This window comes from Drosophila grimshawi, unplaced genomic scaffold (assembly GCF_018153295.1).
Source record: "Drosophila grimshawi isolate 15287-2541.00 unplaced genomic scaffold, ASM1815329v1 contig_311, whole genome shotgun sequence".
Lineage (NCBI taxonomy): Eukaryota > Metazoa > Arthropoda > Insecta > Diptera > Drosophilidae > Drosophila > Drosophila grimshawi.
Window position 1 is genome coordinate 11,076,301 of NW_025063098.1, and position 13,545 is coordinate 11,089,845.

The 13,545-nt window shown below is 43.6% G+C and overlaps 3 protein-coding genes across 4 annotated transcripts; 1 reads left to right on the forward strand and 2 right to left on the reverse strand.

The window, feature by feature from the left end:
- Positions 1-1,509: 1,509 nt before the first annotated feature.
- Positions 1,510-2,413, reverse strand: LOC6571388. The gene is made up of 2 exons (XM_001997554.3): positions 2,343-2,413; positions 1,510-2,278 (listed from the first exon to the last, which is right to left on the reverse strand). The coding sequence occupies exons 1-2, from the start codon at positions 2,388-2,390 to the stop codon at positions 1,589-1,591; spliced, it is 738 nt and encodes a 245-aa protein (XP_001997590.1). The 5' UTR covers positions 2,391-2,413; the 3' UTR covers positions 1,510-1,588.
- Positions 2,414-3,780: 1,367 nt separating this feature from the next.
- Positions 3,781-5,079, forward strand: LOC6563950. The gene is given in 2 exon segments (XM_001989623.3): positions 3,781-4,725; positions 4,727-5,079. Coding segments are annotated over 2 exon segments (1,161 nt in total). The 5' UTR covers positions 3,781-3,795; the 3' UTR covers positions 4,958-5,079.
- Positions 5,080-5,523: 444 nt separating this feature from the next.
- Positions 5,524-13,461, reverse strand: LOC6563949. Of its 2 annotated transcripts, XM_032737055.2 has the most exons (14): positions 13,345-13,461; positions 11,669-12,310; positions 10,881-11,129; positions 10,649-10,818; positions 10,186-10,587; positions 10,042-10,092; positions 9,919-9,975; positions 9,493-9,849; positions 9,286-9,433; positions 8,988-9,220; positions 8,472-8,787; positions 8,142-8,403; positions 7,957-8,077; positions 5,524-7,832 (listed from the first exon to the last, which is right to left on the reverse strand). In XM_032737055.2, exons 2-14 carry the CDS (start codon positions 12,250-12,252, stop codon positions 5,959-5,961), a joined length of 4,824 nt encoding a protein of 1,607 aa, XP_032592946.1. In that variant the 5' UTR covers positions 12,253-12,310; positions 13,345-13,461; the 3' UTR covers positions 5,524-5,958. The 2 variants fall into 2 exon arrangements, with proteins under 2 accessions (XP_032592946.1, XP_001989658.1); XM_001989622.3 differs by having other exon boundaries at positions 9,919-10,092.
- Positions 13,462-13,545: the final 84 nt, after the last annotated feature.

The following is a 13,545-nucleotide window of genomic DNA, read 5'->3' on the forward strand; positions in this document are numbered from 1 at the left end:
AAATATATTTCATACAATAATTATTGTATTATGTATTATGAACATGTTCGTTATAATTTAAATATGTTTTTCGCTGGTTCTATTTTATTTCATATATACTTGGATATGTTTCGAACCCCATCGGTATTCATCTTCCGGAAAAGATGCACAGCATCCATCCAGTCATTTGTGGAGTTATCAACAGCTGGAGTCAGTGGCAAACATATTTAAGTATAAGAATATTTGTACTTAATATTTAGTAAAATATTATCAATAAAAATTGCGTTGGGCCTTCAAAAACATATATTTTTCAATATATTTATAGTTGATATCTATCTGTCATAACGGCAATAGTATTCAATTTGGGCATTTCACAGATCGACTTGCAGTTCCTTTCACAACTCCAAAGACTCTGTTTGCCCAAACTGCATGTATCAACATTTAAACTAGAAAAAAGTCGCGAGCACTCCGTCAGTTGTCTACAAAATGCTTAACAGATGTTGGAGTAGGCATCGTATTGGTATCTCAGCATTTGGGCAACTACAACTGCAACAAGAATAGCAACAACAACAGCAGCAGCAGCAACAACAACATCAACATCAGCAGCAACAGATCATCATCAACAACTGTTACAAGCAGTAAAAATAAGATAAAATTCAGTCGCTGACTGAGTAAAATTGCGCCATTGAGCCAAAAAAAAAGATAAAAAAACTAAAGTCGTAGTAAATTTCGTTTTGCTGGTCGTGGTCTTGTGTGCACTGCAAACAATTTTGGGTCAACAACCAATGTATCTGAAAGATGCATTTATTTTTTGTGTGCTTAATATTTTATACAACATTTTTTAAATTAATATATGGTGCAGGTATTCTCAACATTTGAATTATGTTTTATCTAGTATAAAATTTCAGAATAAAAATCGTATACTTATAAGGAAGGTAACATTTTAGTATTTCTAGATTGAAATACACTTGAGATAATTTGGATTTACCATATACAACCCAAACCACTAATACATCGAGAATTTCTCAAAACTAAAGTACAAAACTTTAAGATTGGGGTTTCTTGATTATTTTCTACGTAATCGGACTCGAATTCCGCGCAGTGCAAGTGCGCAGGTCAAAATAATTTGGCTCACTACGGAAATGCAGGAACGTAGACATGAGCTGACTGTCGTCCTCCACCTAACGCTATCTCTTTCCATGGCCAGCTGTTGCCTCTTTCAGACGAGCTATGCCTTTTTCTGTGTTTTGGTTCGTGTGTTTGCCACGTGTCGCTGGCAAAGCCCATTGACCAATTGGACAATGGCATTGCGAAGAGAAAGGGTTTGGATAAATATTTAAATGTGTGTATATAAATTGTATGCAAGTGACTTTGAAAAGTGAACTTGCGATTAGAAGAGTGAAATATATGCAGAATGAGCAGCTGTAAAATCAATCAAAAACTTGTCAAATAAATGTCAATGCAATTCTCTTTTCGCCGACTTATGCGCATGCATAAGCAATGAGCAGAATGCATCCTGTTCAGGTTATATCCTTTGGGTGCATAAATTGCCGTTTTTATTATATATTCATAAATTTGTGTACATCACCATCAACAACATTTTCTTTGTTTAGCTGCAATTGGCGCGCTGAACACTGAGGTACTCAATGACTTTGGCGGCAACAGCATCGCTGCATCGCTGTGCCTCAGCCATTTGGTCCTGCGGCAGGCGACGTGTATTCACCAGCAGCAAGGAGCCCGAATGCATTGCTTGAGCGAGTCCTTGATTAATTGTGGTCATGCCACGCAAAAAGCAATTATTGTTATCACCATAGTTTGCACCCAGTGGGGCCAATGCAGCGCCCATTAGTTGACTCGAGCAGAGCATCGGAAGCTGAGCCATCTGCTGAACAAAGCTCTGCACATTGGCCAACACTTGCTGGCCATCACGGCGATAGGTCTCAATCGTATTCGATAGCTTTAATGTGCAGGCACCCAACTGTTCCGTCACATTCAGTGTGAACTCCTGCATATTCCAGGCAGGATTGCAGCTGGGATTGCCCAATAGCAAATGATTTGTGTCATCGATGGCAATGCTTATGTCTGCCATGGCATTGGTGGTCACTGCTTCAACATTGTCCATCACATTGGCCAATGCCTGTTCAATATTCGCCTGCAGCTGTGTGGACGTCCTGTCACTGACATCCACTGCCATATTGGAAAGCTGATTCACGACCATACTAATTGGTTCATATTCAGTGGTCTCTGTTTCCGTTTCCGAGTAAGTTTCAGTGGTGCTAAGGGTTTCAGCTTGTGCTTGCTGGTTTGAGGTTTGAGTTTGGTTAAGATAGAATCAGGAGTGAAATACTTCTTGGAATACTCACTGCCCATGTCAGCAGTAATATGCTCAATATTCCAGTTGCTCTGTTCATGATGATTTGGTTTCTAATTTTGGTCGCGACACTGTTGTCCCCATATATATGAATTTATATTGTATCTGCCATTTGTAGATAGTCGGAATACGCTGAACACAACAGTTTTACACATCTTCTCAATTTACGTGATGAAAACTTAAAGATAACAACTAAAAATTGAACACAACGATATTTTTCCACACTTTCGAAATATTCAACAATAGTATTCTTTAAATTTGATATTAATAATATTAAACCTATCAATATATTAATTATCAATATTATTATTTATCAATATTATTATACTTTGGATGCTTATAAGTTTTAATTTTATGCGCAACAGAAAGAAAAAATATGTATGAAAGAAAATCTTTTCTTAATATTCAAAGAAACTAATAATTTCTTGTCAATTTCTTGCTAATTTATATATTCCAAGAAATAAAATGATTTCTTGCCAAATATTTCCTATGTACATATTTTTTCTAACTAATTTTTATTTTACTAGCTTCACAGATAATTGTATTTGTATATTTATTTTTATGAATATCTTTCCTTTTACCAAAAAGGCCAAATACTTGAAACAGCTAATATTACATTTCAAAGTGTGACAATCAAATAAGAATCTGCACATGACTCAGCAGCTGTAAAATGAATCACAACCTAAATTCGCTCACCATTTCAGCTGCTGTCATTGGCCATTAACAATAATTAACAATTGGAAAAATAACTAAATTAAACTGTGCTACATAAATCAAGGCTTGAGTCCTCTTACCAACAAACAACTATTCTTTGGAAAATATCGTTCTATTAAAATAATACAAAACTACATTAACAAACCAGAAGAGAACTGGAATTCAAAGATTTTAAAATTCTGTTTCAAAGCATTTTGACTAGATATATTTGAGAGGAAGATTTTATTATTTATAAAGGCCGCAAGCGTTAAAATAATAGTCGGTTTTTTACGGCTTACGGTTCAAAAGTTTGATTAAAAATCAAGATGTGCAATTCCGCTATAAATTTACTTACTTACTTACTTATCAGTCAAATTAAATGTTATGAAATAATGCAGAAAATATACATTGCAGTGATCTAATTTGTAGTTGCAGTTTATAAAAATCGATTAATGAATTACGTATTGGAGATTGTTTATATATATGTCTAATATATATTCTTGAACTTTTGGTTTATTAAGCACCCATTGATTATAGTATTTCAGGTGCCTGTCGCTGTTGCGTATTATATATTGGACAGCGATAGGAATAAACAAGATTAGCTGCATCTTATCGAATAATTTAAGAAAATCCAAGTGTGGTCGCTGATAATGTTTATAGTTCATTCCTGCGATAAAGCCGTTCACCAAAATAGCCCAAGAGAACAAAGTGGAGTGCCATGCCAGTTGGATTACTTCGATTGAGGCAGCAGAATGATGAAAACTTCACTGTTGCTGCCACTGCTAGGCTGCATGTGCCTTTGGGGCAGAACCTGGGCGCACCGGGAATTGGCCGATCTGCTGGTGCAGCAACAGAAGGATTTGGACTTATCGACAGCAGAAGTGGACGCATTGCGGCCATTCTATCGTGAGCTACAGGCACAGCATGACTACTTGTACAGTCTGCAGATGCAGAATGGCGATGGCAGTGCCCTGTCGCTGGAGCAACCAATCGACGCCCAATTGGACGATAGCTATGCCAAGGCTTTTGAAAAGATGCGTGCCCAGTTTATTTTCGATCAGAACTATAAGCCAAGTATTGATTACGACACAAAGCTGCCGAGCTTGGAGCATATCATTGGGCAGCCCAGCGGTGATATGACAGAGCAAGAGTTGCAGGAGCTAGAGGATCTCCTGGAGATCCTGCAGGATGCGATCGATGAGTCACAGCTGGGCATCGATCAGCTGGTGAGACGCGCAATAGACATGGAAATCAATCTATTGAAGCTCAACAAGCCGAAAATTGTCACAGCTGCAATTGCGGGACTGGAGGTGATGTGGCATTATTGGGGGCGTGCCTCCCGAGCAGCATACTGCAGCTATTCGCATGTCCCTCAGTTTACGGAGGCCCTGCACGCCATCAACGGGGGCGTGGATTGCTACGTCTACACCATGGGACTCATCCAGAAAATACAGGACGAAACTGTGGAATCTGTCAAGGAAATAAAGCACCAAGTTCAGGGACTCGTAAAGATCTACAAGAAGATTGCTGCCAAGAAAACACTGATGGGAAAAATACTATCCGGCGTATTGAATGTGTTTAGTGCATTACGTCGGGTGCACGACATCATTGCGGTGGGAATCGCTGGCTATGACAAGATTAACAATCAGTTGCCAGGTGCGGTGGGTCACACAGCTGAGTGTGGGTTTGGAATTTGCCAACAGTATTCCACAGATGACTGAAACGGCACACAATCTAACCGTATGCATTACGTTTGTGGATACCGATAAACCGGAATATGATTTCACGAAGCCAGAGGGCGATCGCTATTGGAATACTGGAGCAACACCTGGGGATGTACCACACGAGAACGATGTTGATGAGGACGATGACGATGCCGACAATGACGATGATGACTACGTTGATCATCGATAAACTTATTCACCAGCTGTGGCACAAGCAGCAGCACTGAACTTTAGATGCTCTTGTCGGGAGTGCCCAACTATGGGATACCATGTACGCAGCTATAAAAAATATACTAAATCAATGAAAATACAGTTGCTAATTTGATTGCCCTTAAAAAGCTTTGTACTCTCAAATGGAAACGGGAGCTATGAGTATGCGGATAGCGAATGTTTATCTTCTAGAGGGTACCTATCAGTTGGTGCCTCCTAGCGTGTACCTCCCAACATATTCTGAGTGATGATATTTCTACAGTTGATTATTATTATGCAAAGGTATTTCTCAGACGGTGACTTTTATTGCTATCGAAAATTAATTTTTAGCGATACAAGGCTAACGGAAAAAGTTATCGGCTTTACTAAAACTTTTATTTCAAGTTTGAAGTCCTTAGATCGAGTCTCTGAGATCAACGCTTCATACAAGAAGACAGATTGACATGGCACGATCCACTCAGCGATATATTTACTTTATGGGTTCAGAGATGCTTCTGTTTTGCTGGTTACAAGCTTCTCCACAATTTCAAAAAACAAAAGAAAACATAAATTCCCGAGCTTCTGTATTTAATGTTTTCTTAGTAAGATTGATAACAATTCCGTATATGTATACTAGGCATATTAGAATTTATTGAGTTAGACTATCTGCAATTTTAATCAAAAATGATAATAATTTTTCTTGAAGTAACATAGGTATAAAAAAAAACATACTGCTCAAAAACTGTGCACCTTTGCCGTAGGAGACAATCAATGATAGTTCCAAACTAAAGCGAGTGAACATGCATTAGACGAGAGAGGCTGACTAGGAGATACCCTGTACAGTAGTCTTAACATATTAAAAGTCGAACTCGTCTTAGACTTATCGATTCATCGATAACCGTTGGTATTATATATATGTATATTTAGATTTTTAGTGGTTCGATGCGATGACATCCACTGCTATGCTTAAGGACTATTAGACTTAGAGGTACTTGTGAGTGACTAGACATCGCTCTCTTTGAGCTGGCGCACATACTGTTCGCTGAGGGATTTGTTGATGCCCTCGTGACTGGCATGAAAATGCAATGTGGATCCCGTGGAGCCCAAAGCCGCCTGTGGTGAGCTTTGTGACTTGAGCACATTGCGTGTAGGAGCGGATGTGGAAGTACTGGGACTGGGACTGGGCGGTGGTCGATCTGCGGCAAATACCTGTGGCAGCGCAATCACATCGGCCATCAGTGTTTGGCGGCACAGTGCGGAGAGAGCACTGCCCACCAGCAGCGGAGCAGGTGCATCCTTTGGCCTCTTGCCACCCCGACGCAGCTTGGAGGCAAGCGTGGCAAAGCCAAGTTTGCTGGAGATTCGTGCCGAACGGCTAACGGATCGTGGCAAACTATCATAGGCACTGGAATTGCTGAGACTCTCCTGGTCCGTGGTCGCCTCCTGTTGCTGATGTAACTCCTGCTGCTCCTGCTCGTGTTGCTGCTGCAGTTGCCCCACGCTGACGCTCTTGTGCAGCTGTGCGGCATCATATAGACCAATGGGTGTCGTCGGCTCCTGCCTGGGCGTAACTGGTGCACTCTGCAGAAACTGCGCCTTGGCCTGTTGCAGTCTCTGAGCACGCTCCGACAGTGGCGTCGCCGGTCGCTGCAGATGATGCGGCTCTAAGACGGATGGCGGAAACTCAAAATGTTTCGGTTTAGTTGGCGTGTGCAATGCCTTGGCGCCCTTGCCCTCCAGCTTGCGTTGGATGCGGGGCAGCGTGTTATCCTCTTTGTTGGGCAGCGCCAGATATGCGGAGACTGGATAAGCTCTGCTCACCGTCGAACCGGAGCTGGTCTTGGCAATCTTGTGCTCAATATTGTTGCTAACCGTGGCACTTTGTGACTTGTGCAGCGAGTTCTTCTTGTAGAGATGCGTCCGGCGTGGTGGCACCTGTGGGATCAGGTGGCGTTTGGAGCGCGCCAAACGCTGCAAGCTGTCGGTGGCCAGGGGCGGACGCACAGATATCGTTGAGCGACGCACATTCTCTGTGCTCTGGCACTTACGCAACTCCTCCTTGGGACACAGTGGCGCCAATCGCTCAAGACTGATGGATTTGTAGAGATTGAGGGGACGCGGCGTGCTCAATTTGGAGGCGATCTTCGCCTCGTCGACGCTGTGCGTGGGACTCTCCAGCTCCTTTTCGATAAGTGCTATGCCCTCGACGGCACTTGGCTCCAGAACAGTGGTGAAGAGCTTACGCTTAGTCTTCACAAAAACATTGGCATTGGTGTTGTAGTTGCGCGAATGAAGCTCTGGCAGCGGAGGTGGCACAAAGCCAGTCAGCTTGGCCACCGGCTGAATGGGAATGCTGCCGCTGGCAATGCTGTGCGACTCCTCGATGGGCTCGCCGGGCTTCACTTTCAGTGAACTGCAAATAATGTCATCCAACTCCGCTGGCGCTGCAGCTGGAATGGAACTCAAGCGGAAGTCATCATCCAGGGATCGCTGTTTCATGCGGAAGTTCTTGCGTCGCATCCGACGTGGCGTCTCCAATACACTCTGCGCATCCGCATCGCTGCTGTCGCTCTCCGTCTTGCTGTTCTGGCGGGAACCCATCTTGCGCAGTCGCAACTTCTTCTTGGCTGCATTGGCATTGTTGCCGGCGCTGCCGGCTGCACGGCACACGGTGCTCGTTGTAGTACTCGTCTCCGTTTCGTGCTCCATGGGCGAGGGTGAGGGCGAGGCGGCAGTTTTCTGCTCCAGCGTCAGTTGATCGCGACTGGACGCGTCGCAGGTGGCATAGGCAGAACTTGAGTCCACCTGTTGACCATCCTCGCCAGTTATGTTGATATCCGGCACAATATCGCGTGGATAACGATTCGTGCCGCCTTCTATACATTTTTAAAAGAAATGTTGACGATTTATCGTTTTGATTGTGTATAATATTTGTGTACAACAGTCAAAAGTCAGTTCGGGTCAAGTGTTGGCCACGTTGAATGGCAGAGTATTACTTACGGATGCTCAATTTGAGGCATAACATGGATTCCTGTAGTCCCTGCAGCTCCTCCATGTACTCGTTGGTTCGCTCTTCCATCGTTTCCTGGCAACAGGCCTCGTCCAGCGGTGACTTTAGACGCTGAAATATACAGCACCACATTAAGCCAGAATCGAAATCTTTTGGATGAGTTCAAACTACCCACCAGGTCAGCTAGACGCCCCAGATCGCTTTGTACATCGGAGACGGCATTCAGCACGTTCGGTTTCATCAAATTATTGGAGTAGTATGGATAAATGCTGCGTATGCTGAGCAATGTCGCCTGACAATCCCGCATTGCGTCATGTTCCTCAATGTCTGGACTGGACTGGCCCAGCTGAACAAATAGCTCCTCGGCACGTTTCAGTGCTCCGAGCAGCGGTGCCAGGTTCGTGTGCGACTCAAAGCTCTGAACGCGTCGCGAGTTACTAGAATACAAATTAAATGGAAAACAGTCTTTCGGGGAATCAGCAGTTGTTTGTTTGGCTTAACATACACATAGTCATTGCATTGCACCTCCTCGTACTTGTAGATAGGTGTTTGCTGCTCGACCAGCGTATGGGCGGTGACCAGCGGTGAGGCTGTGTCATGTATTAGCTCCTCCACCTCGACCATAACGGCCTCTGGTTCCTCGTATTTCTTATACTCGTGATCTGTCGAATCCATGCAATCCTCCATATCCTTCAGCTCGTTGACATCGTTTAGGGACAGTGATGAAGCCTGCTGTGAGATGACCTGTACCTGATTCACACTCGGAGCCACACTATCGAGCGATAATGAACGGCTCAACGTCGGCGAGTGCTCGGCTATAGCTACAAATAATCATTATTGTATTTAATTGGTTTAGTATGTGTCCTAAATGTTTCTACATAGTAAGGAATATTTCAGTACATTCCAAATATGCAAATTTTTAGTTAAATTCTAAATGAAAACTGTATTTTTGAACTAAATGTTGAACGTCTTTCGTTCACGGACAGTTTCTGGTTGGAATAACTTTAAGTGGCCTACTAACCCTTCTTGAACTCCTTGTTAATGCGGCGCACATCGATGGGACAATAGCCGGGATGCAGTAGCGCAAATGTGGATGCCTCCGGGCCAATGCCTCTGGCCTTTTCCCACTCGTAGAGTTTGCGTGTGAATTTACGTGAGATGCCCTCGAATTTCATCACCTCGCCGTCGGAGGTCTTCACCTCTATATTTTTGGACGTATAATCTGGTGCCACGATTGCTTTAAGTTTCGCCAATCTGTAAGTATCGAACGTTGATTAGTAAAATCTTAGCAAGTGTTTAACAATGCGTTTTTGACACACTTCTCCTTCTCGTGGGGCTTGTGCTTGTACCAGCGATCATCGTCGGAGCCGCGTCGCGTGGATTGGCTACGCTTGGAGTTGCGTTTGAGGGAATCATTGTCGGAGTTGGTGCCGCCACCGGGTGCACATTTCAAGCGATTCCATTGCTCTAAGTTAGTGAATATGAGTGTGTATTTAAACAGGGTATCTCCACTGTGGGTGACTCACCCAACTTCTTTTGAAACTTCTCGGACAAGTCCTTTTGATCTGGCATTGTACACAGGCCCTGACCCTCTAGCTTCAGTAGACCCGAACTCCAAAGATTCCAATCGATTTTTGGCTTTAGATCGCCACCACTTTGACTCTTGGCCGTCGGACTCGCTGCTGGCTCGGAACTGGCATAACAGTTGGAGTTCTGCTGCTTGGCGCGCCATTTGGTCAGCTTCTTCATGAACTGCGGTGTCAGATTCTGCTCCAGCTGCTGGGTGGACATAAGGTCGCTGTGCAGCAGCTGTGTGGGTGAATGCTCCTCGCTGCTGCGCTTGCCACTACCACTGCCAGGAGCACCACTGCACAACTTGACGCCTAAATGTAGATGTATGTGAAGGATTAGTCAATGCACCTACGGGGTAACTGTGGATAAATTGGCCTTACTGCGATTACTGGCACTGGATCGTTGGAATTCGCGTTGCTTGCAATTGAACTCCAAATCTAGTTTGATTAGTAGAAGTTGATAATGTTGAAATATCTCATCTTCTATCTGTGTGAAAGTCTTACAGTTTGGCGTCGTTGGCTCCGAGAAATCGCCACTGGACAGATCCTCGCTCTCTGCAATGCCAAAGACAATAAATAGAAACCGCACTACTTGTCATTCTCTTTCTATATCTCTCTCTGCCACGCCCTCCCAAAAGGATCACCCACCGAATTCACCAAAGAAATCCGAATGCCTGGAAGGACTGCTCGGCACTGAGGAGTTGCCCGGTGAGCTGACTTGACGCATACGGGGCAATGTTTGACTGCCGTCCTTGTTGGGACTTTTAAGTGGTGAATGAAGCTGCGGCAGATCGCTGCACTCCTGATTAAGATTCAGGGGACTGGGTGGAAACTTGTTGCGGCGACTGCTCGTCGACTTAATGTCCGCCACATGATCCTCCGGTAGTACCTCAAAGTCTGAGAAGGCCTTCGAGCGACGTAGCGATTTCGTTGAAGCAGATTTACTGGGCAGCGTTGGCTTGGCTGAATCCAAGCGCTCATCGGTTGCCGATTTGCGCATCTCCACCTCATTGTTGGCGGGATGCGTCTCACTCTTGGACGAGTGGCGACCTGCAACGAAAGGAGCCAGCTACATAAAGTCACCCAATGGAGTTTTAGCGAGATCATTTACGCATTGGCTGCAAACTGCCCGCATCCAAATGGAGCTCATCCATGGAGCTGGCCGAGCTGATGGTGCCAGGCGTTCCACCCGTCTCGCTCATAAAGTGACCCGACGAGGAGCTGATCACACTGTCAGCCGAACTACCGCCGCCAGCAGTGCCAATGGGCACCTTTAAATATCTGCAAAGGATCACCAGCGTTTAGTAACTTCTGTCATGGATTCGCTGGAATATATTAAATACCTCTCCACCTCTTGATTCAGTGGCATTAGTGCGCCCGGCTCTGAGACAGTGGCTGGAGGCACATTCGCACGCTCCCACTTGAAGGCCGCCTTCACCTTGGTCCATTTGGATACTTTGGATTTGTTGTCACTGTAGGTGCTCTGGCGACGCAACAGGTATGGACGTGAGGAGCCCATCTTCATCTGCCGTTCGCCCTTCAAATACATGTGTAACTCATCCTCCATCATGGACTTGCTTCGCTCACGTATTCTATATTGTAGAGATTCATAATGAGTTAAACTCTGGGTGATGATGATGATAATGAAATGAGATTGTCGATCGAAATTGTGGTAAAATTTCCAAGAAAAATAGACGCCTAGAAATACTTTTTTTATACTCAAAAGTTTTTAACAAACTGAAAACAGCAGATAAAACACTTTGGAATACTTTTGAACACAGAATTATCAAAAATTATACACTAATTGAAATTTTAAAGTATTCAGTTTCATCAAATCAATTCCGAACGTTATCAACTTTATTGTATCGAAATAAACAAAGTTTATATTTTTGTTTAAATTTCGTAAAAATATTTGGAAACTTTACAATATTTTGATAGGACTTTGTATGTGTAAGTTGTCAACTACTTTTAAGTAAAAAACAATAGTTTTTGATAACGGTTTTTGTAGACGATTTGCGGCATTCGAAAGTATCAATTATGGTGAGTAAATTGGCATTTTGTCGACTTGTATTCGCACATTAGAACTGAAATGTTTTAGTTAGCGAGCGATCACTGTACAACATTTGCATACCTCTTAAACTTGCCCTGTTTGAAGGGCGGCACCACTTCTGTGCCCATCACCGATTCCAGCCAGGTCAGCGAGTGCTCCAGCTCGTATTCGGTATCACCTGCGGGGCTTGCCGTGACTGGAACTGGAACTGTAACGGGAAGTGGAACTGCGGTATCTGCAGCTGGTGCTGCTACCGCTTCCAGTTGCTGCGCCGGTGACGGCTCTTCCTCGCTGTCCGCAATGGTGGCCAGCTTACGCTCTAGCAGACCCTCGAGCATAGCACAGGTGCGTGTGATCTGATCCATCGCTTCAATGGCCGAATTGAGCCGAGTCTTGAGCGGCTCAATTGTGCCGCGATCTGCTCGATAGGGATGACAGAAATAGCAACTATGCTTGCCATGCGCACAAGTAGGCAAATCCTTTTCCTCGCGCAACTTGGGCGATGCGGAGAGATTGCGGGCGCGCGATGCCACAGCGGGAAACTGAAAGATGTTCTCATCGGCTCGCCCACACATGGCTGGCGGTGCCGTCGGCAAGGATTCATAGTGCATCACATTCAATCTTTGTCGCGTTCGTCGCGGTTTCGGCGGTGGCGCATTATCCATTCCAATGCTACAAGTTTTATGCAGGTCCAGCGCAAGACCCACTTCTATTTACATTTATCTGTATATACACATATATGAATATATATATATATATATATATATATATATATTTATTTATTTATTTAGCTACGTGTGTCTATACGCGTATTGAAATGCTCAATTGGCTTTCTTGTTTGTTTACTCGGCGAGATACGCCACTAGAAATACACGCAAGCCAAGAATATCCCAAGAATTATCGAAATCAAAAAATTTGTTTATAAAAGAGGAAGACAAATGTGGAACGTCCGCCACACACACACTTGCATGTGAATTCAGAGTACAGACGGTAATTTGAAATGCCATAAAGTGTAACGCTTAAAATACACGATATAAACAATAAATTTTTGAAAAATGAAATTTTAGCACGTTTCGCCACATGTGCAAAAGTTTTGTAAATATTTCCAAATATTTTTGGAAATACGCGTGTGTGGTCAATACAAAACGAATCGAAACGAATCAATTTAAGAATTACCAAATGCACTTTGTGCCACACAAATTGTTGTAGAATGATTGAACAATCCAGCGATCGACAAGCAGCCAAACACAGAATCACAAAATAAATAGAAACAATGGCATAAACTATTTTTAAATTGCTGACACTCTTTTGTTATGAACCACCCTCTCCACCCCACACAGAGACACATCCCTTCCTCCTCCCCTTCCATTCTACATACTGAAGTATGCACACTTCCATTATTTCATTTTTAGGTTACACGCAATTAATATTTTTGGCTTTTTTAATTTTTTTCTTCTTTTTTGGGGGGAAATTATGGCCCCCAAGGTGCACACATAGGCGGGTGTGTGTGTGTGCATGTGTGTGTGTGAATGGGGCATCATACCGTGTGTATATATTGGAGCCCAATACTTTCACTTGGCGTTCGTTTCGCCACTTTCATGTTATATCGAAAACGTTGCCACACGTTATTGAATACACACTTTATATTTTCATCAGTACTTAAGCGAGAGAAGCACACGCAGTTCTTTAATTATTCACAAGTTTTGTATATTTACGCTTTAAGTTTTGATAAGAATTATTCGAGAATTTATTATTACTTGCAGTTTTGTTATGCATACAATCGGCCGCCCCTTCGCAGATCTCCTTTCTACTCTATTCTTTGATGAGATTTTTTCGCGATTTTTCACGCCGCGAATATAAAAACCGTATCGTTCCGTTCGTTGGTCGAATCTATTCTGAGCACAAATGCGCACGGCTAGCAATTTTCGTGCTTATGAGAAAAGTCGGAAAATGATCAC